This window comes from Thunnus albacares, chromosome 11 (genome assembly GCF_914725855.1).
Source record: "Thunnus albacares chromosome 11, fThuAlb1.1, whole genome shotgun sequence".
NCBI classification, from domain to species: Eukaryota; Metazoa; Chordata; class Actinopteri; order Scombriformes; family Scombridae; genus Thunnus; species Thunnus albacares.
In genome coordinates this window covers 14,700,830-14,727,712 of record NC_058116.1, presented here as the reverse complement: position 1 = coordinate 14,727,712, position 26,883 = coordinate 14,700,830, and the positions used below count along the sequence as shown (strand labels likewise).

The following is a 26,883-nucleotide window of genomic DNA, read 5'->3' as shown; positions in this document are numbered from 1 at the left end:
TTTTTTTTTTGTTAAAGAAAATGTTAAAAGTATCATATATGTGCTGGTGCCTTGGGTGGATCTGTTTTTGGTATGTTATCGATTCCACTTTTGCAGTCTCGAGCTCCGGTATCTGATTGGCACGTGGTCCATCATCAGTCGGCAACAGTGTGGCAGCAGGACTGATAACTCATTCATATGGAGGATGAGAGCCGTGGTCCAGGTGGATTTTACACTCAAACACTCAGTCGGACCTCTCTGTCAATATGTTTTAACCAAATAGTCTGTACATGTGGAAAATGGAAACGGCAATGTCCCGTTACACAAACTGCAATGTCTTCCACAAAGAGTTTGACATAACACTTCAACACTGTAGGGGATTTTTTAACAAAGTTGAATTTCCAATATGGTAGGAGAGGTTGTTGTTGTTGAGCGGATTGTTGTCATGTCCCCGCAGTGCCTGTAGTGGTGCTGTGAGGAGTCTGCTGTGGATCCAACAAAAATCCTGAGCAAGCCTACCTTCTGCTTATAATTTGCTCTGGATAGCCTTTATTTACATGCATCCTTAATTCAAGATATTCCGAGCTCGATGAAGATCACTATTACTACTCTATCTCGAATATCGATGCACAAATAGCCTAGCTGATTGTAATAGACATTTCGGCCGTCTATCTGGAGCGAATACCTTACACAGCCCATACCAATTCAAGGTAAGCGGGATCTCACACAGCCTCGGCCTCGATTTCTGAGCGGGCCGTTTAGCACTGGCTTCAATCGGGCGAGCGGCCACTACTCAAGGCCGCCGGCTAACGAGGCTAAAAGGCCTCGTTCTTAATGACTCGTTTATTTTATAACTTGTGATCTGAGCAAATGACTCAGTACCTCAAGCAGGTGTGGAGAGTTATGCTATGTCGGTAGTTTTAAGTCTTGTACCTGCCTAATGTCACATTATGTATCGATATTGGCTATAATTTATATCGATTATTACGGAGGCCTTCAGGGACAGGCCCTAAGCCTCGTATGTAGACCCTTTGTTTGAAAGTATTTAGCCATAAATGTATCATGTTTACATACTGTAAAATGCCACTACTGGGGCCGATCAATTATTGTTTGTGTGTTATAATTACGCTCACATTTTTCTAAATGATACTAAACTGAAAATAGACCTTTTATAGTGTTACCATTCGTTGATGTTTCCGTTTCCTGGTTAGCTACCGCCTACTAATTTGTGTTTTTAGCTTCGATAGCTAGTTAGCTAACTAGCATTTGTGTCCGAGTTTTAATGGCTGATCAATGTTTATAAAATGTATTTCGACCTCAAAATAGGTAAAGTTGTGTCTTATGAGTTAGGACACGGGTATGTGTTACATGTAGATACGTTTATAATTCCTCAGTATAAAGTTTCACATCTGTCCATCGGCTCCAAGCTAATGTTGGCAAGCTAACGTTAGTCACCGTTTGCTGCCTGTTTCGGTCTCCTTCTCTAACCAGCCTAAAGTTGTTATTCCTAACCCAGTTTGTTATAAATGACACCTGGCCGACCCCTCCTTGTGTATCCAACTTATACTTTAGGTGTCAGAAGTGTAGCGCGCTCAAAACTAACTAAAAAAAAATACCATAATGAAAGTGAAAGATAGCGGCTGAGATACTACTGTAGATTGGTATTGCGGTATATATAACGTTACTTGTAGCATTACATTTGTTTATTATTAATAAGCGCTACATTCTTCTTTTTAAAAAAAGCACTATACACGTTTCGTGTTTCTAGTTGAGTTTTCAGCTCGCCCTGTAATGATGACTACACTCGAGCGAGTATTTCTGGCTTTACTTTTTCCGTGTACAAGCAGACCGATGTCTTGCAATATGCAGAGCCTTACTACTGTCATGTAAGCTTTTAGGATAGTTGAATGGACTGTTGAATAAAATGAAAGACCCTCTGTTTAACACCAGTCTCTCCATGAGAGATTTTGTGACTGAAAATCAGAGGGTGTGAAGGCAACTAGCCAGAGTTTGTCCAGACTGCAATGCCCTAAATTAAGTATTTAAAAATTAACCATAATACAGGGTTCAATATGCAAATTATAGACTTGTATAGTATTTCAATAGACAAATAATCAAATGATGAACGCAGTAGCAACTGAAATGTAATTTTTGACATGATAGTAAACATATTGAAGCAGCAGTTCATGTTGTAGAATTATGACAACTTACTGAATACGTGATCTCACTGAATACCTAGAATAGCGAAGGACTGACTAAACAGTCACCTGTTGTTAAAGTGACTAATATTTCCCTGCCTTCTAACCCTGCATATGCAGGCATGGTTACCTTCTCAGTATGAAGTGTTAGTGATGTAATTCTTGGTTTTTCCCTGACTTTATCCCATCAGCTGATGTTGTCAAGGACAAGAGTCACGTGATGTATGAAGGCAAACACATACACTTCTCAGAGGTGGACAATAAGCCGTTGTGCTCGTACAGCCCAAAGCTGTGCAAGCAGCGCAGACTAAATGGCTATGCTTTCTGTATCCGGCACGTTCTGGAGGATAAGACGGCCCCCTTCAAGCAATGTGAATATGTGGCCAAGTACAACAGCCAGCGATGTACCAACCCCATCCCAAAGTCTGAGGACCGCAGGTGTGTATGTTTGTGTGCGTGAGTGTGGCAGATTTAACTCTGCTGTACAGAACAGATATCACTCATATGTGTGTGCAGCATGTTGAAGATGTGCTCCTGTTTTCTAGATACTGCAACAGTCACCTGCAGGTTCTCGGCTTTATCCCCAAGAAGGAGCGGAAAAAGAAACATGATGCTTTGGAGGATATGCGCTCGCGGGCTCACCTGGAGTCAGTGGCTCTCAACATAACTGTGCCCTCTTTAGCTCTGAAAGCTTCCAATGGTCTAGATGAACTTCCACCATCTCCCCCATGTACACGCCTGTTACCCCTTCCTGATGGGGAACTCCTGGACCCTTTTGCCTTTTATGAGGACGACACAGACGGGGAGGAGGTGGGCACTCCTCGGAAGAGCAACGCCATCAAGAAGAAATTACAGAGTCGGCTGGTGCTTAACCAGAAACTCTGCCATGACACGGACCTCTTCCAGCCACCTCCTGAGCACTTTAGCCCCTCCCCCGTCCCCCGTGTCCACCCCTCGTCACCGCTCAACACTCATCTCCCACGGCAGCAGTCAGGTCTTCTCCAGCCGCCCCAGCACTCCAGCGTGACTTCCTTCATCTTCCCAGGACAGCAGCAGGGTTTATTATGCAATCCACCACCACCTCAGACAGTCAACTTTCTGCCTCCAGGGATGCCTGCTAATGCAGCACCCAGTCCAGTGCAACCTTCTGGGCCATCACTCAGCAGGAAAATGCCTTTCACTGCTACACACTTGGTTGTCATGCGTCCCGCTGCCTTTTCACCTTCTGCCAGCTGCCTGGCCAGGTTGCAACATCTGGTGCAGCTTTGTGCCAAGAGACACCGGGAGCATGGAGACCTCTTTCCTCATCTAGGTGCCTCATTTTAATGTTTTTACCACCACTTTTCAAACTCAGTGTGTTTTGCTGTACTTTTTAAATCCACTTTGTAAGATATTCTTGATAAACAGTAGCTACTGAGATATGAGCCTGTTAAGACAGATGAGCTGTTCTAACAAGTTCTCTTCCAGGTTTGGACTGGTCAGAGGACAGTGCTGATGATGACGATGAAGAGGAGGAGGAGGACACAGATAGATTTGTTCCCTGTCAGAACTCTTGGAGACCACAGAATGGGTTGGTATCTGAATACTTCACCTTACAGCATAAACTTTAACTGACGTTTCGTCATCATGATCGCTAATTGATTTGTTTCCTAAATAGGTTGGAAGACGATGGCGGTTCGTCTCGGAGAACACGACTACTTAGGCTTTGCTCGTACCTCCAGGAGAAATACAAGCACATGTGCAGGCAGGAGAGGGCAAGTATCCGCCAGAAGAGATATCGCTATGCCTTCCGCAAAGCCTTGCTGCACGCTGCCAGTAAAAACCCTGACTGCGCGGGCCAGCTGATCCAGGAGTTGCGTGGTGCCTCTCGAAGCTCTTCAAGGTATTCTCACAACTGTCACGTTTGTCAGTTTTGTTCTCTTAGGACTGATGTGAATGCAATCAGATTAGGACCCCAAGTGCTAATACATACCAGCTGGGTTAACATGGTGACATACCTGCCATCACACACCTTGCATTAATAATGGAAGGCTTAAATTCAGTTTTGGTGCGATTCAAAATGTGTGCTGCATTTATGACTTACTTGTTTTGTTGTTGTCTTATTTTCATGCAGTGTTCACCTTCTTATTTGAAATGTACAAAGCATCACACAAGTGGCATTGCGCAGTAGTTGTGTTGTAGTTGTTTTCACTCAGTCCTGGATCTGAATGTCTCTACAGTGTGGCTCCAGCAAAGCAGCAGAACACAGATACAGGGACCTGCACAGGCAGCACAAAGGGCCAGGCCTGCAACAACAGAGCTCTGCCCTTCACTCAACACTGTTTTCAGCGTATCCTTTGCACAGTTCCACCGATTGTACAGCTGGTCGCTACAAGCGCAGCACAATCGCTGTGATTCTGTTATCCACTGAGGTTGGAAAATATGGTTTTAATGAATATATTTTTAAAAACCAGATGCTGTGATGTATCCCCTCGTGATGGAGTATCATGATCTCACGCCCTCTATCAAGCGTATTGTGTTATTTCCTTTACTGTTGTCTGTAGACATTCTGTTGAATCGTTCCCAGCAGCTCTTTGCTAGTTGCACAGCCAAATTTGCGGATGGTCAGCAGTGCTCCATCCCTGTGTTTGACATCACGCACCAGACACCACTCTGCGAAGAGCATGCCAAAAAGATGGTGAGTCCAATGTTAAAAGTTCTCTTTATTGATTGATCGCTCTGCTTGATTTCACACAGGCTTACGTTATCGTGAGTCAAGACTCAAAGCTCTCCCATACGTTTCACACAGGATAACTTCCTGCGTGGGGATGGTAACAGACGAGTGCAGCACCAGCAGCAGCAACAGCGCAAGCCACGTAAAAAGACCAAACCACCGGCGCTCACCAAAAAACACAAGAAGAAGAGGAGGAGAGGACCATGGAGGCCTCAGAAACCCATCCCTCCAGCATTGCCACAGGGGAACCTGGGAATGCCTTCTACAAGCCTAGCAATGCCCTCACAGGCCAGCATCAGGTCTGCTACACCTGTGTCTCTGTTAACCCTTTACACTGTTGACTTGAAAAATTTAGTGTGTGTGGAGATCCAGTGTCTCATTCAGAGGCTCTCAGGTCACATGTTCTTCACATGTAACTTACAACAGCGGCTTGTATTTTTTTTCTAAGCTCTCTCATCTCATCTTTGTGGCAGGAGCCCTTCAACTCCAGACCTGAGTACAGAAGAGCTTCCTGACGATATCACCAATGAAATGGCAGACATTCCAAATGACCTTGAGCTAAACCAGGAGGATTTCTCCGACGTGTTACCCAGATTACCTGACGACCTGCAGGACTTTGATTTGTTTGAAGGTTGTCTTTAAACACATTCTTATGCACTATTATACATTTCATGTGTACACCAAAAGTCTTCTTGGTCTTTTAGTAATGATAAATGTTGTGTGTGTGTGTGTGTGTGTGTGTGTGTAGGTAAGAACGGGGAGCTACTGCCCACCACGGAGGAGGCTGAGGAGCTGGTGCGTGCACTGCAGGCTATGGGGTCCTACCCAGACTCCTTGGTGTGCCTGACCTCCATGGGAGACCTGGCCCCTTCAGAAGGAGTGGACCACCGAGCCATGTCTGTGTTCCCTGGTCCAGTCCAGCCGGGGGGCATGGGGGACCTGCTCAACAGCCGCATCCCGACAGAGAACTTCACCAGCCTCGAGCTGGAGGACAATCTATTGCAGTCCACAGGGGGTCACTTTCCCCCCTCGCCACCATCTCAGCCCACTAACCAGCCCCCAACATCGGGCTCTAACCTGACCTCATCTTCTTCTACAGTAGCCCCCTCCACCACCTCCCTGCTCACTCAGACCTCCCTGACAGAGCGAACGTTTTCCCGGACGCACACGTCCCACGTCTTGGCCAAGTCAGACGCTCCCACATCATCTCCCCAAGGCAGCCACTACAGCAGTGAGCATGTGCCATCCCCATACAGTGACCAAATATCTTCGCCCCATGCCAGCTCCTTCCAGACAGACACCCCTCTGCTGCTGGAAGTCCCTCTTAGCGGTGTACCAGGACCCCCACGCTCATCATGGAACAATCTCCCTCTCCCCCTCACCGATCCCACGCAGTTTGGCAATCTCATCGGATCAGAAAGTCATCTCATATCCACTTCCCTGTCCACTCCCCCCGCCACCACCCACTCTGTGACGCTGCAGCCCATGGCTGCTCTCTCGGCGATGCCTCAGAGTGGCTTGACAGGCTTATCGACACCCCCTGCCCCCTCGTCCTCCCTGCCATCCTCTTCACATGATCCCCTGACCTCCACACAGCCCAAGCAACAGCTCCCTCAGTTCAGCGCGGCCTTTGGCCATCAATTGGCCTCCCACAGTGGCATCCCGAAAGACGTGCAACCCAGCCACAGCTCCACAGCACCCCCCGCTGGCTTTTCCATAGTTAGTGCCACCGCTGCAAGTGCCAACAGCGCCACACCACCCTTCACGCAAAGTAAATGAGAGCAGGCAGCCTGCAGCGGCTGCGTGATGGTCTGTGGACTCACAGTCACTTACAATCCACTCGACTGGCTTCTGATTGACCACCCTTCCCTCGTCTGCTACATGTGTGCAATGTGGTAATCGTGCACTATTTGATAATGAATTTGCACAACCTCAGATTTTCCTCAATATTTTCTATTTTCATTCTTTTATTCTGTAGCCAGATGGTCTCTGGGATTCTAAGTCAGTGTGAGTCCACTTGTTTGATGCCTTGTGGTTTCGTCAGTTGGGGGTTACAGTCACAGACAGATTTTGTGATGAAATAAACGGGTGAAAATTGGCAGAAGGACCTTTAGCAGAGATTATCTGTGTCACAGCGCTCAGAATCTATTGACGTAGAATCCTCAATCAGTGGTCGGTTTCGTTTGCTTTGCCGGTTCAGTCCTGTCTTTAAATGATCAAGTGTACCCTGCCTTGCTCAGATGGCCATTGCATTTTTATTTTTGCATCTGTTTCATACACTGCTTCTGTCAACCCTTTGAAAAACAAGAGTGCAGATCGTGATATTTGTGACCCATTATGTTTCAAGCTATTTAACCGTTATCATGATATAGAATCTTAATGAGTCAGATTTCACAGTCATATAAATTTACCAAAATACTTTTAAAATGTTGTTTTTATATTGTGTATACTGTATATGTGCTCATTTATTGGTTTGCTCAGACGTTAAAATCTCTGACCTCACCATTGGTTGCGGGACTGAGTGGCCCAGTAGACACTTGAAGGTAAATATAGTTTCTTAAAGCAATAAACACATTAACATAAATCTAGCATTGTAAGGTATTTTATTGGTCTCATTACATGTAGCTTCACTCGGTGAATCCAGTCTGATGTGGATCAGGAATATATTTTGGTCTCTATACGAATTTCACTCTGAACTAGAGCCTGTAGAGACCAGTGATCAGGTCAGCCCAACCTCTTCGCTCGGGTCACACTTGAGTCGATTTCTAAGGCTAATAAATGAGCTTCAGTGTTGAAGGATGATGAAGGCGTAATCCAGGGACTTTTAAGTGTCTACTCTCAAAGGTGCTCTCTGGTCCCCATATACAATAGTCTTGCATGTCTCATAAAAGGCTAATTCAGTTTTGGGACTCCACTGCTTAGTCGATTTGTATTGAAGATTCATATTTTACTCACCAGGCAGGTGTAATATTATGGTATAGATTGGTGTGCTGCGCACATGCGAGGTATAGCACTGTCTGTTTTACTCTACAACTCCATAATAAAATGATTTTAAGGTAAATGATGCAAACCTGGGGTCTGATGTTAATTTTTAGGCCACCTGAGAGCTCCTAATACAGCAGTACAACCATGGCTTTTGATAGATATTATATTAGACATATGACAGCTTGTCAGACATTGTTGAGTATTAGGTATATAGAGTAGCAATCTCTATCTTGGGGTTTGTTGGTGAATTATTGAGTAGTATTCAGTGGAACCTGTGTCTTGTAGATCAAGTCTATTGTTTTTAATGGCTATCAAAATGGTTGTACGTTCTCTTTGAAGCTGTGTATGTTGTCATTATGTATTTAATAATATTCTGATGGAGAATATTTTTGATAGCTATTAAACACCTGCTAAAAGTCTAAGATTGCATGGGGCAGCGACCGTTTGTGTGAGAGCATAATATTAATATAAGATTATGGTCAAAGGCTTGATGCTTGGTGATATGAAACAGGAATATATGCATTGCTATTTCATTTCCTGGAGGAAAACAGATCAACGGATGTTGTATTTCAACACAGATTTGCACAGAATTGAGTGGATGAGGCCGGTGGTGTTTCACATGTCCCGTGTCTGTCTTGCCTTTTTTTTTTTTTTTTTTTTTTTTATTGCTTGGACGCTCATTGAATTAACAGCGGCCATCATTACCAGCTCTGAGCCTGCACCAGACCCCCCATTTCCAGCTGTGAGAAGGCCCAGTTCTGTCTCTCCTTTCCAAAGAGAAAACACATTATTGCGTGTAAAACCCGTAGCTCCGCCAGAGACGACTGGGCTTCTCAGCGACTGCAGCGTTGTCACTTAAAGTCATGAAGGGTGCCCCCTAAAAAAAAAAAACCAACAAAAAACAACAAAAAAAATCTGTTTGGATGAAAATGTTTGTTTGAAATAAGCAAGGCAATACTGCTGTACCCACATAGCATGAGATTAGTTGCACCAGTTTACTCTCCTGACAACCACGTAGAACAAAATGAACAGGGCTCGTAGGCACATGTAACTGCTTGAATTCAGAGATGGCTGACAAATTCCTATATTCATTGAATGTACTGTATTACTGTTTTTAAAGATAGGATGAGCTAATCTAGTCACCTTTTGTTATTGGTCTTGTTTAATTTGTCTAAGGTATTTTTTGTATACAAAGGTTTACATTTTTATGTATATTTTTCTTGTGTACAAATTATGTAATATGTGTACAAACACTGTATGTAATATCTGTATATAGTGTGAGAAATTTGATCTTTTGTTTTTGGATGTATAAATAAAACTTGCTGTGAGGTATTTGCTGACACAGTTTGCTGTTTTTATTCTACTAGTTCCTTAGAAATTATAAATGTACAATTTATAATATTTTAATATTTTACTTTAAACATCATTTATCTCAGTTTATGTGGTTTAGATCCTCCTCTTTAAAAATGTCAATTACAATAAGCTGTGTAATATCAACAACATGGATTTTAAATGGATAATCTCACCACAAATTCCACATAGTAGCATTTCTGAGGCGTTTGGTTGTATCATATGGTCTTTCTCAGCAGATGGGTTTCATTTTCAGAAAGATTTTAGGGTTCAAAGATTGATAGAAAATTCCAAGTTTCTAAAATTCAAAAAACTGTTTAAGTAACTTGAATTGCTTTGGTTAAGTTCAGATTTAAAAAATTAAACTACTCATAGGATTGGTGGCATAAATTCAGTTAAATATGAAAATTAAAAATTTTGAACATGCAGATGGATGATTAATCAAGCCTGAATGGACTTGATCAGACTCGTCCTATCAGGTTACTTCACACGAGCGACTGGAAAACTTCCATATACACTGATTTTATATCTCAATTTTAAAAGCCGCTCAAAATAAGAAAAAAGCAGAGAAAAATATTCTTAACATGAGGTCCATTTAGTAGCTGTTCTGGGGCTTTTGATCATATCATATGATCTTCATCAGATGGAAGTTTGCCTTGTCGGTTTTAAAGCCACAGTGAACAAGAGGGCCATGAAGTGCTAAAAGAAACGGAAACGTGGACGTCTGCGGTTTCATTACAACTGTGCAACTACATCAGCAGATGAAGACCATGTGATATGAACGAAAGTAAAAGTAAGTAAAACTTCTATTTCCAAGGTGAGAATTAAGTTTCTTAAAACTCAAGCTGAAGAGATCTGAGACATTCAAAATAACTTGGATGCATTTGAAGCATTCAATTGGTGCAGAATGTCACCGCCCAAGGGCGAAGGCTTTACTCATCGATTCAGATGATTTCATCTCTCCATTAAAGATTAATTAGTGTATTTTAAAAACTCGGTTATTGTGTGCAGGTCAGTCTGATTTCCTTACAGCACCACAACACGTTCTTTCTGGAGACATTGTGGGTTGAAAGAGGCAGTTTTACTGTTGTGAATCACATAAAATTTAAAAAGCTCAATGTCTCAAATGAGTTAAGATGTTTGACTTAGTGAAACAATGGCAAAAAAAATGTTCTTCAAATATGTACTGGATTTTTATTTGTTTTCCATAATCATTTGACAACTTCCAATAAATCCAACAGCACTGTCCTGAATTTGCAAACATGTATACTGGACTATAAACTGCCAGCAATGTCACACAAAATGAAAATGTACATTTTTAGTGATTGCTATCCAGTGTTTACTGATACTTTTAAACACGTCACAGACTCCCTCTATTACATAATACTGCTCTTTTGGGTTATAAAAATAGTTTAATATATGCCTACTTGTGCTAAGAAATTACTCCTGGCGATCACACTGCTTTATTGCCATACAACACAAAAGGGGGAGAAAAAAAAAAAAAAAAAGACAATAAAACTGGTGTAACTGCAACATAACATTGTAGCCTTGTTAAGTACCATATTTTTTTGAAAACCAAAAGAAAATCTACAAAGTGCAACACATAAAAAGATACCGAGTCATATCAGACCATGTAAAAAGGTGCAAATTGTATTGAATTTGTCTGAGTTTGGGGTGGAGGGCTTACATGGCACATTGCACATGAAAAGTCTCAATGGGAGCTGAGAAGAGCAGAAATAAGGAAATAACTGAAGTAGCATTCTGGTACCTTTTCTTGACGTTATATTTGTAAAAAAAAGAAAGTATTTGACTTTTTAACTAACTCAACTGTGTATTTGACCACAATCAGTAAGCAGAGAAGAGAAAACTGTGATGTATTCAGATAACTTTGCAGGGAATGTTCTGTTTATATGATACTGTGTGCCGTGTTTTTCGCCCCATGGCGAGAAGAATACATCATCCGACTCCCTTTCGTCTCCGAGGAGTAAAATGAGTCGGTTTGTTCATGAACTCATGTTTCTGGCAAGGAATGAAATATTTTTGATCTTTTAAAGTATTGCTGCATTTGCATTTTTAATGCCAGAGGGGGGGAAGAGAAGAAAATAAAATAAATCACAACAAAAACTTCTGAATTAACATTTTTAAAGCTGATACTATTCATTCCATTCATCACAAATACTCTAAGGCTGATTCAACTGTGGTCAGGACTCAACGATCCTCCAGTCCTGTAGGAGTATGCTACAACGCATACCGCTCAGGCCGACCAATAGGCTTTATTAGGGCCTGAGCCCAAAGGGCGAAGACCCTATTGTTTTTTATACTGTTATACTATCATGCACGTTCCTTTTAAACTACAGTCAGAAGTAGTAGCGGTGCCGCTGGTCTCTGAACACCTTCGTGTTAATATTTACATCTGAGAGCAGTGTCTAGGTCTATATGCATTTACTGTACAACCGAAAAGAAAAAATGAGTCGCCTGCATCTTGAATCACACAAATCCCAATGGAAAGATACGGCCACCGCACGACCAGCTGTGAGACCCCCAGGTGGTCTTTGTCCCAGATAGCACGGGTCATACCTGCAAAATACTGTAAGTCTCATGCTACTGTTTTATGGCTACTTTGTTTATAGTCGAAGGCATTTATACTTGAAGTGCAATTTAAAGCTGTAGGTACGCTGAGGAGATAAGATAGTACCACTGCAGCTCCTAGGAAGACTAACAGAGTCTGCTGATTTTTAGAAACTAGATGATGGTACTGCCCTGTTAATGGAATGAATGGACGAAAACCTCAGTTTATCTTACCAATCAATCACACACACAGCATTTTAAAAAAAAAAAAAGAAAAGAAAAAAGGAATGAGGCAAGGTTCAACAAACCAACTTGAGGCCTTGTGGAATCAGAGCGTCCAGTGTTTCAAACTGGTGGGGGCTTGAGCGATCCAGCCATTTTGTCTTTTTTTTTTTTGTTTGTTTTTTTTTGTTTTTTTTACATTCTCCAACATTATTACAGCCACAGCATAAGAGAGTGAAACTAAATATCAAAGAGATTTAAGAAATATATAATAAATCAATAGTAAAACATGATAGAGGGCAGCCATTTTCATTCACTGGATGAGTACTTAAAAAGTTTTACAACTGGAGAAATCAAAGACCGATATACAAAAGAACAAGTACAAAGGCAAGGCAATCTCATTTATGGCCATTTTTGTCTCAAAATATTTACCTCACAACTATTATTTACAGTTTTGCATTTGGCCATTTGTACACAGTGGTTCCATTACAATTAATCCATTTTTTTTTTAATCAGTAATCTGTAGAAATTAGCTTATTTACAAGTCTGTACAACCACCCTATTGAGCTCTTTCCGTCTCCCCAAGGACCCGATCCACTTAAAGCAGGATACCTGAGTTTTCAATAGAATGCTTCAACCCACTCGTCACTCTTCACCACACATTTCACAGGATATCGCGCACAGCTGCACACACACACACACACACACACACACGTACACACACACACACATGCACACAATTAATTAAGCAAGATACTTTCTCCAAAAGGATGCTGCTGAGTGTAAACCTTTGTGATTAAGCCACAAACTCGCCAAAAACCAAAAAAAAAAACAAACAAACTCAGAGTCCTTGCAGAAAGACAGCTAACTCCACCCTCAAAATAAAAAAACAGTTGTGAAGGAGGTATTGAGAAGGGACATCTTACAGCAGGTGGCAGTCAGAGTGGCAGCTCAGTGACTGGCCGGCTGACTGTCCTGAATAGGACCCTCTGGTGGTGTGCGAGCGTATAAACAGACATTAAGTAGGCCAGGATTTGCTTCAGGCAAATGAGTGATGGGGACCTTCCAGGGAGACTTCATCCCGGCTTGTGGAGGTCAGATGAAAAGATCTGACTGCTGCCACCAGGGTGGAAAATTAGAGCAGAGCTGGACGTAGCTCCTCTTACTGAGTGGTGGCAGCCTGAGGCGCAGAAAACCTGACAAACACGAGAGGAAAAAAAAAACAGGTTAATGTTTACCCTCTGAAGAGGCCTTGGGTTAAAAACAAAGTCTTGAGTCATGCTAGCGGCACGAAATGCTGTAATACACCAGAAAACAAAACAGTTGGATGGATAAAAAAAGAGGTGAACATCTGTAATCCATGCAACCCATTCAATCCTGCAAAGGTATTTCACTTTGGACCAAAGTATAGGACTGAAAGACCAACAGTTTCATCTCTAGATGCCCTTTAAGATCTCATGAAACGAGCACCCGAGCGACCAGGAACACTATTACTATCTGTTAAACAGGGCATCTTTAGTTATGAGCTCATGCTGCACTAATACATGTAACAACTAAATGAATCACACTTTTTTGTACATTCACTTCCTGTTAAATTACAACGCCTCCATAACTTAAACCCCATTAGTTCACACTTAAAATGGATCCCAACTGACTGGAAATACATCACATTCAGGAAGTAATTGTACAATTTCACTGGACTTTGACAAAATAGAAATAAGAATACAATACAGTGGGAAGTAGAAATATGAACTTCCATTACCTCTGAAGTCTCTGCACTAGTTCAGCCACCAGGGAGTCACAGATCCCCGGATGTGTCTCTTCTGCCAGGAAAATGGCCTCCCGCAGCTCCTCTGCAGCCTCTGGCTTGCCATTACTCGTCTCACCCTTGTCTTTCAACTGCAACAATGACACAGCTTTTTAGCCATCAGTACAATGTGACCTGCCAAATCATTATATTTGTAGAGTGCTACTTATTTACAACACAGTTAGCTTCAAACTATTCATATAAGTGATGCGATTGTTTTATTTTGGTGTGACATACAAGTGTCTTTACCTCAGAAAACAGTGGAGAGAAGATTGTTGATAAGCTTTGTGACAAAGGCCTCTTTGGAGTCTCTTTCTCCTGGAAAAAAAAGTATGATTTTAAAAAGGTGAAAAGAGAAATGGGAGAGACATTTGACACATGAGATAGTGATTTACACTTTCTCCTCCATAATGGTGTACAGTCCTACCTCTTTCCTTTCGAGCTCTGCAGGCTGCGGAGCTCCATTCTGAAGCTTTTTCATGTCTTTCTCCCTGATGGTGTTAAAGATCCAGTCATCATTGCCGGAGTCATCGCCTCCAGATGCCTGACCATGTGGCTCCCTGCAGTGACACAGCATTTCAGGAAAATCACAGGCATATTCACAGTTGCTAGATTTAGCTTCAGAGTGTAAATCTGAAAATGCCCCCCTCCTCCCTCCCCCCCGCTGAACTGGAAGATGACGGTACAGACAACTTACTCATCAGATTCATCAGAGCTGGATTCATCCCGAGACCGCTCTGCTTTCCACCTCTTGTATCTGTCAATCAACTCTGTCAGATAGGACGTCTTTTTGGCATGCCTTACAATCAACTTATGTTTTAACAGCTCTTTGGCAGTTGGCCTCTAAGGAAAACACACAGAACAAACTTAACAGTGAATATTAAAAGCACAGCTTCTTTTATTTGTGTAAAAGGTAAAGACACAAGTCTTTTCAACTTACAAAACTAGGCTCCTTGTTTAAACAGGCTTCCACAAATTCTTTAAGTGGTTTACTGTAGTTTCCTTCCAGTGTGGGTGGATTGTTCTTTGGGATGAGGAATAAGACCTTCATGGGATGGAGCTCTGAGTGGGGCGGCTCTCCTTTAGCCAGTTCTATTGCTGTTATTCCTAATGACCAGATGTCTGCCTATAAAACAAAAGACATTGGAACAAAACAGATCCTGTTATTATAAAACAGCAGAATCTCACACGCTGCGCCACAAACACACACTCTGACAGAACGCTGTGAGAAATGACAGTTAAACGTGGCTGACTGAAGTATCATGGGTTTATTTGAGGAAGCTCTGCAAACATAAGACTGTGACATACTGGTTGTGCTAACAAGCCACACTGACTCATATTGTGGTTATTCTTAAAATATGTACACGCTCATTTCTACTCTAGAAATTCTGTAAAAGTGCTTAAAACTAAAAAAAAAACAAAACAACTAAAAGCAAGCACACCACAATCGACAGAGCAATAAAAAGAAAGACAAAAAGGTCATTTGGGAACACAAAACGTTCTTAATCACCATTTTATATGTTGATTCTGGTTATATTGATGCTGACAGTAGAGACAACATATCTCTGTTTTACCATACAGGACATGTGTGTCAACCCTCAGCTGTCACAGGTTATCAGTGTTTGCAGAGACTCCGGTCTGCAACTCTTGTTTCATACACTTCACAGTAAAAACCAAAGAATTACAGTCACAATACATGATAACCAAATTAAGCCAAGTTGCGGTTTCACATGTCCTCTCCTTCTCTATCAGCTCGCTCACCTGCACACGTCTGTTTCCTGTATTTGTCTTTCACTAAAGGAAGTCTGTAAACTGATTTTCATACATCATTGATTCCATCCTTCGTAGAGACGCTAGGTCACCAAAGTGGGTTTGACACTTGCCACGGTAATCATTTTGAATCAGGTGACACATTTGATTTTGTTCGGCTGACATGCGTTATGAGGCCACTGCCAAAACACTATTACTGGTCTTTCTTTTTCCCTCCACCCAACAATAAGCTGCTGGAGTCACTGCTGACCCACAGGCCAACAACAATAAAATAAAATATCTGATAGAAAACCTCCCACTACTCCAGATGTTCAGTTCAGCCCAGCTAATGTGGTAAACCTACTTTATTCTTTTCTAACTGAGCTGAACGCAGAGTGACTGAGCTGTCAGCCACATAGACACACGCAGTTCAGTTTACATCCTTTTTGGTATAAAACAGAGCTGCAGCAATTAGTCAGAAAATTAATTGGCAGCAAAAATGCCAAATATTTGATGGTTCCAGCTTCTAAAATGTGATGATTTCCTGTCTTTCCTTGTCATATATGACAGCAAAGTGAGTATCTTAACCCATTATGACCTAAGGCATCTTGTAAAAAAAAAAAAAAAAAATTCTAAATGCTAAAGCATTGTTTGAAAACAATCTCCTAAAACCTGAGGCTAAGATGGACTGAGAGTGCTGAAAAAAGCAAACACACAACAAAAAAGGCATTCCATAATGCATTTCGCCTTTCCCACGTGTATTTTAGTGAATCACAATGCATTTCATCAGTCATGTGTCTTGAAAACGATGACATCATCTAAAATGTGCTCATGTCGCATCTGGCTCTAAAGGGAGAAGCATGAACACGTCGTCTGGTCTTAAAAGGATATACTAGTAAATGCAAACGTTGTCTCGGTGTGTTAATATTTTAGGATCTTCGTCAGACAAAACAAGCAAACTGAATACATCACCGTGGCCTCTGAGAAATTGTGAATGCTATGTTTTCACTGTTTAACATTTCACAAACTAAACGTTGAATTGATTCATCGAGCAAATAATAATCAGATGAATCAGTTAGTTAGTTAGCAATTTACTGTTGTCAATTAAAACACTTTCTCCCCAAAACTCCCGATTTCTTTGGGATTCTGTTGCATAATAAACAAACAAAATGTGATGACTGACCTTTGAATCATAGGCAGACTGCTTTATGACCTCAGGTGCCATCCAGAAAGGAGTACCAACAAATGTGTTTCTTTTTATCTGGGTGTCTGTCAACTGGCCCGCCACTCCGAAGTCTGCCAGCTTCACGTCGCCCTGTTCTGCCAGCAACACGTTGGCAGCTAAACAAACAAACAAACAAACATTTACAGCTATTATAAAAGGATGCATTATAAAACATTTAGTGTTTAAATGAACATTCGGCATTTAAATGATGCAAAGTCTTAACCTGATTTCTGAAATGGTATCTCTCTGTTGGAAACACCTCATTTTTTTGACTATGTCATCTATTAATCAGGTTTCTAAAAAGCTTTTTAAGTGTGTTCATTTGCATCACAAAGACCCGGGACAGGGAAAGTGGAAGGAGTACGACAGAAGTGGAGGAGCACTCTGCTGGAGACCAGTACTCCTCTCCATACAGGAACTGGGAGACAATACAGAAAACAAAAGCTGTATGAAGCTCTTGTTTTCACAGCTCTTCTCACGGCAACATGGACTTGCTGCTGTTTGATCACAGATCTGTACAGAACTTACATTCAGCTGTGAAATGAGCCTAATTAACGTCATCTGCCTTGTGTTTGGATTTGATCACAGACGTCGCACTGACAAGACATGTGTAACTGTGATCTTTAATGATTCCAGATCCTGGGAGGTGTTTAATTTACTTTAGAAAACAGCTGGTGAGCATGGATGCAAATTAAAGCCTCACTTCAGCATTATTAACAAGAACATGTTGTCAAGATTAGATTATTTACAAGCCTGGTGTTAAAACAAAGGTCAAGGCGATGACGTGTGTCAGTCTTACCTTTGATATCTCTGTGGATTTTCTTTTCTGAGTGCAGATACTCGAGCCCCTTTAGGATTTCTCTCAGAATTGTTGCGATCTGTGTTTCATCGAGGGCACCTGGCTCCAACTAGACAAGAAGATAAATTAAGAGCGTCGGATTTTACACAGCATTTTCAATGGCCTGCAAATCAATCATCTTTAAATTGGTTATTGACTTAATTAAACTTACCAAATCGAGGGCTGATCCTCCACCCAAATATTCCATAATAATCCATAATTTTGTACCCTGAAAAGTAAAGCAATTCAGACTTGATAATGTTCAAAGATATTACACAAAAAAACAGTCTATACTTAGTTTGTTCACTTTCATAAAAAGGGACTCAGAGTCATTTTATGGTAATTTTTTTCTCCCCACTGAGTCATCAGTTCTCGTTCACTTTGGTTGTTTTGGAAAGCCTTCAAAAGCTGCATGAGGGTAAGATTATGACAAATCTTTTCATTTTTACTTGAACTTTTTTAAAAAACTGCTTCCTGGCCATAAAATGATTTTAATATGGTAGCAACTAGGTATAATAAGCAGGCAGTAATACAGTGAAACAAATGCAATTCTACAGTAAACAGCTGCAACTGAACTGATTGTTCGCTACTGTGAGAGAAACAGACACTAACATGACAGAAAGTTTACAGTTGGTCTGCTAATTGACATAATTATCTGCTTATTGACCCCTGCTATTAATACTTATGTATTCTATTTGTTAAATCATAACATTTACAACAAGTCTATTTATTCTTTTCTGGCTGTTGAAGACTGTAACTTCAGTCGATCAATCAGCATATTGATTACAGCTCTAGAGAATGTGGGTTCAGTTAATCAGTTAATAGATGGATTTATAGGTTGATTTTATTGAAATTCAACCTAATGATAATGGACAGTCAGTACCTGAATCCTGCTGTATGAACAATAAGATAGTCACCAAAAAATAAACATAGTAGTTATATTAGCCTGTTCTTAAACAGAAAAAAACATTTATATAGATCACATGGTCAACAGGCAGTGCATTGGTAGATGAATTCCTAGGAAAACTTGATTGTATGAATGATATTATTTCCAAGTAGTGAATACTATACTTGTGAAACACCAGATACATCTCAGCTGTCTGATCCAGTTGTGCTCTTAAGCCTTGGCTAGTGCTTGTTTCCTGTACAAGTGCAACATGATTACATGAATAAGTAAAACAGCTGTAAAGCTAGTTCAACCAGACGACCAGGCTGTCACTACAGCTCCACACTCATTGTGAATGTGTCATCTGAGCTTGTGCGTTGTCATTTCCAGATGCTCACAATCTACTTAAAATGTCAGACTTCACCTGGACGGTCATTGTTGCTGCAGCTGCTGCCAGCTGACGCCAGTGAAACTCACACCTACCCGCCCGGGCCCAGCAGCCGCCTGTAGGCTCCGTTTACAGGGTGTAAGTAACCGCTCCCTTTTTTTTTTTACTTGTATCCCACTTAGGATACAACATAAAACCCAGCCTTGATAACAAAAGTCCATCTATACTCTCATTCATTCTAACCTTTTTTTTGACACTGAAGTTCATGATTAAAAATAACCAGATGGGGATGTCTGTTTTTAGGGAATCAAACACCTGACAAATCAAGGTGCTTCATCACATCAATGCAAGAATCCTATAAATTCAAAGCCGCCCACCACACTCTACAACAAGCAGAAGATAGCCACCGTACTATAAATTCTATGAGCAAAACCTGAAACAGCTGACAAACCGCTATCGTCTCCCAATTACCCAATATTCAACCTATAGCCAACCTACTTCATGTAAATGTATGTTGTCTCCACACACAATGTTTGGTAGGTCTTTAATGCTCCTTTGTTTCCAGCAGCAGCAACAGCAGTTTTTTGGGGAATAAATAAAACTGTACCGACAAGAAAAACACCCATAAAACTCTAAACTAAATGAACTGAAAGACAGACCACCTGGTGCTGATGTGTTGCCAGAGAAGTGAACTGTGGCCAAACAACTACCACTTTAAGGTTTTGTAACACACACACACACACACACGTATACATACATACATACATACAGGAAATGGCACAAATACCATGTTTACATTCTCCATACAAAATAAGCCTTAATTCTCTCCTTCAGCCAGCAGCATAATAGAGCTAATGGACCACCACCTCTCTTCTTACTGCTGTTAAGTACCAGAGTAAATGCTGTTAGAGGCACTTTAAGCACCATCACATGTAGCGTGAAAACCTACCAGAGTTACAAAATATGGCTTGCAACTGAGTAATATGATCCCTTGTTGTCAACACAGTTATTACAGATGACCAAAATACCTGAGACTTTCATTTATTCCATCCTAGACTGGCTCATATTGTATATACAGAGCAGTCTTCATTAGTATCTTTACGTTTGTACTACTGTGTTGTTTTGTCTCTGTAGTTTAGCACAACGGCGGAACACCTCCAATCATGTTCCAAATGTGTTGATTTGAACAGATTTTAAACTGGATGTTATTTGACGCTATTAATTATATAAAAGTAGATATATACTGCTACAATATTTTTTCAAACAAGTCACATCAATTGTGGAATTGTCAATGTTTAGGGCTTGTTCTCTTTTTTCTTTTCTGTTTGCTGTTGGTAGGTAAGTTGGTAGGAGGCTTGTCCTGTGTAGTCATCTTATCACAGATCCTAATTTGTGACAAATATATAGTAAATATCAGCCGAGCAAAAAGTTAATTATTCTATTGGTGTGTTAATTTCCCTCCAAAATACAAATATGTGGATATATTTTTTTCAAATTAGGTGACCTACACTGCAGTCTTTCCAAGTACCTCCTTAAAACTGCAGAAGTACACTCTGGTGTATAAGCATCCCTGGTTGGGAGTCACTAGTTTAGCACAATGAATGTGAAATGAAACTATGACTCTGACTTTAAGGAGCTGACTTTCGCCTTTACTGCTGTTTAAAGGTGTTGATGAATACTCATCGTTTTGTTTTTTTCACCATGTTCAAATATTTTATCAATGTCAGATTACTTAAAAACTATACTGCAAAACCACATACTACTGCAGTGCCGCCTATTTCTGATTGTTCTACAGCAAGCTGTGCCATATTATACAGGCCATACTTGTTCCATTGCCCGTATGCATTATTTATTGACCTACATTGCCTACACTTGCTCGCAGGAGCACACTACTGACACACAGTATGCATTATGTCGAGCATGGATTATAACAAGTTCAATAAATGATATTCTTCCTAAAGCTTACCTTGAGATAGGATCCGAAATACTTGGTGATAAAGGGACTGTCACACTGGCTGAGAACTGTGATCTCCTGTTGAATGTCTTCGATGTCGTCCTCTGCTTCTTCCAGATCGATAATCTTAATGGCCACAACTTTCTGAGTCCGATTGTCGATGCCTTTAAAAACTTCACCGAAAGAGCCTTTCCCTATCCTCTCCAGCTTGGTGAAAAGCTCCTCCGGATCAGCTCTGAAATTCTGTGTGACAGACAGATGGAGGGAACAGTTTGTATTTTAAGTCGAGAGGAACCACAAGAAAGATCACAAATGAAACTGCACATTTAACATAAAAGGTATTCAAACAATTCATCATGACAGAGGCGCACACTATGTACGATACAGATATACAAGCTCACCATAGCAGCCCACGAGAAAAATTATACTAACTTATACTAATTAAAATTATACACTTTATATCACGTCATGATATTCTGCTCTTTATGAAAGGACTTTTAAATGTCGACTGCAGCAACAAGGAGGTTTGAACGTTAGGTGTTAAATAGTTGAAGAAAAAAGACATAAAAACACGTACAAACATATGGATGAAGGGGAGATCTGCAGAGAACTCATATCAGGTGTTTGAGAGTAATATACCATATCTTGGACAGATATAAGCAATAAGAGGGCATATAATCAGTGAACCTTCACCCTGTGAGAAAAAAAATCTTGCAACCTGAGCCTCACCACAGAGATCAGAGTAGCGATTTATTTCATTACTTTACGCCTGGCAACAACTAACAAAGAATGAACATTTTTTCATACAAGTCATAGCAATCATGGAATTGTTGATGTTTAGCCTTGGTCTCTTTTTTATTTATTTTTTTACTTTTCTTATTGACTAGTTTTCACAAACTCAATCACATCACGTGATGTTTAGGTGTTACAACTGACTCAAGTTGGTGGGAGGCTCGCCTTCTGTATCTTATCACAGACTTAATTTTAGTACAGTTAGTATTTTGAGTACACAATGCCTTTCTGAGAGTCAGTGCAGGGATAGTAACAAAAAGAGGAAATTTCAAGCTAAAAACACTTACTTTGGAAATAACCCACTTTATTTAGGGTAACTCAGACCTCTGAAGCCTCATATTAGCTTCAGATGAACAATGTATTGTATTTATGTATTAGAACTGGAAAATATCTGAACCTTTCCCTTAAGATTATTATGTAGTTTCCTATAAATACAGTACGTGTGGAGAGAAGAATGTCTGAAACTACTGTGGCAGGAAACTTTGGACAGCCTCTATTCATTCCAGCATGAACAAAATGCATTACTACAGAAGTAGTTTTCATACTGTCAGTGTGGATATTATCATAAAACTGCAACTGCTAGCTGCTAATTTGTTTGAGCCACTTCATGGTTCACTCTCTCGCAACAGTGTGTTAATAAATGTGTTTTTTTTTACTGAGCGCCTGTCACCTGGATGACAGCTGGTATTACCAGCATTCAATGTGGGATAGATTAAATGAGAGAAACTGAGAAATGATGGGTTTAGTGAAGCCAATACTGCTGTGATACTAATCATGAAGCTTGAGACATCCCTACTTTGCTCTATACAGCTCAGCTGCTTTGGCTAGATGTTATCTGTCCTCTCTTGTTTCTCTAGAATAATCAAAAGAAAAACCCAAACCAATAATTTCATCAATTTCTGAGAAACTCAATTCAAGCAATGAGTGGAATTCGAAACCAAAATTCATAACAGCCACAGACCACATACAGTTGCTCAAAACCGATCTGATCCAAGAAATGCTGACTTTTTTTAATCTTTTCAGATCAAAATTTGTGGCTGAGTAACATTTAAATCATGAGATGATGTAACACAGACACAATTGAGACTTAATGACCACCACTACAAAGGCTAAAGGGAAACTCAAGTACTACACCCTGACTTATTGACTGAACTAAATGGCTTATTTCCCCACGGAGCACCGGGGGAGGAGAATAATGGTCCTCAAGTTGGCCGGTTCAATTTCCCTTTATGCACAGCACTCATTAGCCTAAACCTGCTTAAGTGGTGTTTCCATTTCCAAAATTTCCATTACACAAGTAGCACAAAAATAAGTTGAATTTTTCATCAAAGCACTGCACTGCATATTATGGAGTTAGCATGATTTTTTTTTTTTAAGCAACAACTTATATGTTTGCAATACCTTTAATAAAAAAACGGAGACAATTAAGTGCAATGCTTAATTTACCAGGTAACACAGCCCTAAAATGATGATCTGTTAGATCACAAAGCATATTGCTATTGAGTCTCTCCAGACTAGTTTCCTGTAAATGTGCTAATGCATGGTGGTCAAATATATAGAGGGGGAGATGAAGAAGCGGCTGCTCTTTGAAAAATTGTCTAAGAGGGGGCTGCTGAGTTTGATAGTGAGGGGACTTTACAACAAACACAAAGAGCGGTGCAGAATAAAGCAGAGTAGAAACAACACAACCAAAATACTATCATAACACTGGTGTGGTCAGTCATCCAGGTGAAATTCATAATGTGGAGTCTGACCTCTGTAAAAACAAAGGGAAAAACAACAAGGGCACTGTGAGCACAGACTACACATGATGGGAATGTACTTGCCATATCCACAGTCAGCAGGTTTACTGCGACAACTAAAGCTGCCTGAACCTCCCTCTAAAAGCATGTGTTTGATGCTCTCCCATCTGCACCACACAACTGTGTAGTCTAGTGTCATCCACGCACCACGCCCTCAGGGTTGAAGGCTTGCTGCCAGCCCTCCGACTCCTAACACTCCTCCGCATAATAACCTGTGGGCTCGGGTCTGCTCCCCCCCCCCCCCCCTCCAGATCTGTATTTGCCTGTGCATATGCTAATCAAGTGTTCATAATTCAGCAGAAGGAACTGTATTGTGTGCAATCAATGGAATAATCATGCATCACCTCAGGAGGTTGTCATTCTTACATGCATTGTAGAGTGGCCTAATTTGTACCACGTCTTCAACCAGTGCGTGTACTGACTGCCAGCTCGGTGGTTCGTTACATTTGAAAATATGAAAAATTATCCTGCAGGCTATGATGTCATTATTGGCCTATACAATTGCACAACACTAACAAACCGCTGTGATGTCAAAACTAGAGCTTATCAGTTGATCAACTGAAAATTAAATGGCAACTATGTTGATCATTTTACTCATTTCGCAAACCAAAACACCACAGATGCTCTAGTTCCACCTACTTAATTGTAAGAATTTGCTGCTTTTCCCATAAACTGAGTGTCGTTTGGAGAAAACAAGCAATTTGATGGCATTAGTGCCGAAACAATTAGTTGATTAGTCAGTTGGTGTATTGACAGAGTATTAAATGACAACTATCTTGAGAATTCAGTAATTGTTAATTTCATTTATCATGAAATCAATTCCAAATATTCTCCATCCAGCTTCTAATATCTGAGGATTGACTGCTTTATAGAGTAAATGAACAACCTGAAGACGTCTTGGACTTTGGAAAATTGTGATGGCGAGTTGTTTTTTATAAATATCTGACATTTCATAGACCCACAGAATCACCAAGTTAATCAATAATTAAAATAATCATTAGTTGTAGCCCAAGATGACATCACCTTAGGCTTTAACAAATTTTAATGGAAATTTACACAATTTTTATGCACCAAACAATGTATTGATCTAGAAAATTATTGCCAGATTAATCAGTACTGAGAATAAGCATGGGACAAGTGGACTGTTCTGTTAGATTGCAAATGACAAACAGGTGTGATGACATGTAGCCTTATCACCAAACTGATAAAAATACAGATAATCGTTACACATGTACAGCATTTACTCAGCTCTCATAAATGATAATATTTCACCATGTATGATCAGAAATCGTGCTATTTTCCCAGAACTTGACTATATTTGGGGAGTATTAGAGTCTACAATGAATGTGGTTCATCCAATTGAAAATAAAGGATAAAGAGCAGATATGTGATCTGACAGCCTGTCAGTCATTTAGTAAACGATAGTTTAGCGAAGTAAAGGACTAACAAAATGACATCTTGTTTGCAGATTTCTTACATTACATACCATTCTGCACATTAAGTAGCAGCTACGTGCATATTAAACTGTGGCTAAGTTGGTTATTTACAGGCAGCTAGTTAAACTTCCGAGTCAGAAAAGGAAACGCTTAATAAAATGTCGGGTGGCTCGGAAACACATGAACATGCCTCTGAAACTTAGCAAAAATATAATCATGCACAGATTGGTGTTTTTATGTTACCTGAATCCCCGGCAGCCCGCTCTGAATAGGGGAGTGAGCCATGGCGTCAGGTCAGCAAAGATGACGCCTTTCCTCGTCTTTTTCAGCTTTAGAGGTGTAGCTGCTTTAACGTTACCGATCTCCCGGTTTGTGCGACTTGTTCCGTGCCGCAAACTCGACACGGCTGGTTTAAAGTGTTGATAGGAGGTGTCTCTCTGGTTTTGTCGGCTTGTACTTGTAGCTGCTTGCCTCCCTTCTTCCGCAGTTAGCTAACGTTAGCCGCGCTAGCTACTTTAGCAGCTAGTTAGCAAACAGTTAACCTAGTTAAATATTTGTATCTCAGTGGCTTGATGTGTTCTCTCAGCTCGAGCTTGAAATCTCCCCCGATGATAAGGCGAAGAGGTCTGGTTTGAAACAGTGGCACCCGGCCAGTAAATGAACACTGTTATGCAGTTGTATCGCTTGTTCTATTCTCTCATCACTTTTCTCTGTCGCCCAGCGCCATCTTGGTTAATGTCATTTTCGTTTTCCGGGGGACCAATCAGAATGAGGAAGAGGAGACCGCGCACATGTCGTCATCCGTACGCTAAAAGCGTCACAGAAGTGGAAGAAGTTTACGTACATTGTTGTGTTATGAAGAATCATTTTCCGTGTCCCCTGATTAACTTTATGTTATCCTTCATTGTTGTTATTGTTTGCGTATTGGTTTTGGATATTATTTTATTGTATTTTAAGGATCGTATGATAAGTTTTAAAGGACAGATTCACAATTTTTCAAGTCTGTCTCAAAAAACACTCAGGTGCCAATATGAACAGTGAAAGAGGTTTTCCTCACTGTAATCATTCCTCCTGTTCATACTGACCATTAAAAGATTTCCTTTAAATGTGCAAATGTGCTTTCAATGTAAGTGATGGGGGACAAAATCTTTTTGCACAAAATGACAGTGTGTCCACACAGTCATTTTGTGCAAAAAATGTATTTAAAAGTTTATCTGAACTTTATAGGCCTCACCAGTCTGCGTTAGTCATATCAAGTGGATATCTGCCACATTTACAGTCTTTTTAGCATCAAATTCTGTCTTTGTGTTTCCTCAGACAGTGTTTCCCTGTTTCCTTGTGGAAGTATAGTAACAAAAAGAGGCACTTTGGCACTAAAAAGACTGTAATGCTGAAAGATATTTACTTGATTTGAATCATTTGGATGACTGAAGCTCCATATTAGCTTCAGATAAACTTGGTTAAGTTTAAATACATTTTTGCACAGAAGGAGGATTGTGGATTTTGTCCCCCATCACTTACATTGTAAGTGCATTATGAAGGGATCTAATGGTTAGTATGAACGGGAGGAATGATTACAGCAAGAAAAAACAATTTCAATGTTCATTCGGACATCTGACTATTATCTTTAAAAATAATTGAAAAATTGTGAACCTGTCCTTTAAATATTACTTTTATTATTATTTTATTTATATTATGTATTACTTACATTTGATTTACTTGACATATAATCATGTTTTGCACAACAATATTTTGAATTGCACATTTCTATTTAAATGTCTGTATGTTCATGATGTTCAATAAAAGAAAGAAAAAAGGAAGGAGAGGAAAGACATTCACTTAATTTAAAAAAGGGAACTTAGGTGCCAGTTCCACACTTTTCTGGTGTGATGTACATGTATTAAAAATTAAAAAAGAAAAGAAAGACTGCACAGGTAGCAAGAGTAATTACCAACTGGGAAATTTATTAAATGATTCCAGTCTTGGTTGGT

General features: G+C 40.4%; 2 protein-coding genes across 2 annotated transcripts; one reads left to right on the top strand and one right to left on the bottom strand.

The window, feature by feature from the left end:
- The first annotated feature begins 58 nt into the window (after nucleotides 1-58).
- Nucleotides 59-9,215, top strand: LOC122992130 (INO80 complex subunit D). Its single transcript, XM_044365744.1, has 10 exons — nucleotides 59-202; nucleotides 2,369-2,615; nucleotides 2,723-3,489; nucleotides 3,645-3,747; nucleotides 3,835-4,059; nucleotides 4,397-4,506; nucleotides 4,721-4,854; nucleotides 4,966-5,189; nucleotides 5,364-5,521; nucleotides 5,639-9,215. The coding sequence occupies exons 1-10, from the start codon at nucleotides 178-180 to the stop codon at nucleotides 6,667-6,669; spliced, it is 3,024 nt and encodes a 1,007-aa protein (XP_044221679.1). The 5' UTR covers nucleotides 59-177; the 3' UTR covers nucleotides 6,670-9,215.
- Nucleotides 9,216-12,308: 3,093 nt separating this feature from the next.
- On the bottom strand, nucleotides 12,309-25,660 carry stk24a (serine/threonine kinase 24a (STE20 homolog, yeast)). The gene is made up of 11 exons (XM_044365753.1): nucleotides 25,136-25,660; nucleotides 20,875-21,105; nucleotides 17,807-17,863; nucleotides 17,596-17,704; nucleotides 16,755-16,912; nucleotides 14,763-14,948; nucleotides 14,520-14,665; nucleotides 14,250-14,382; nucleotides 14,072-14,140; nucleotides 13,778-13,914; nucleotides 12,309-13,211 (listed from the first exon to the last, which is right to left on the bottom strand). Exons 1-11 carry the CDS (start codon nucleotides 25,175-25,177, stop codon nucleotides 13,178-13,180), a joined length of 1,302 nt encoding a protein of 433 aa, XP_044221688.1. The 5' UTR covers nucleotides 25,178-25,660; the 3' UTR covers nucleotides 12,309-13,177.
- Between the last annotated feature and the right edge of the window lie 1,223 nt (nucleotides 25,661-26,883).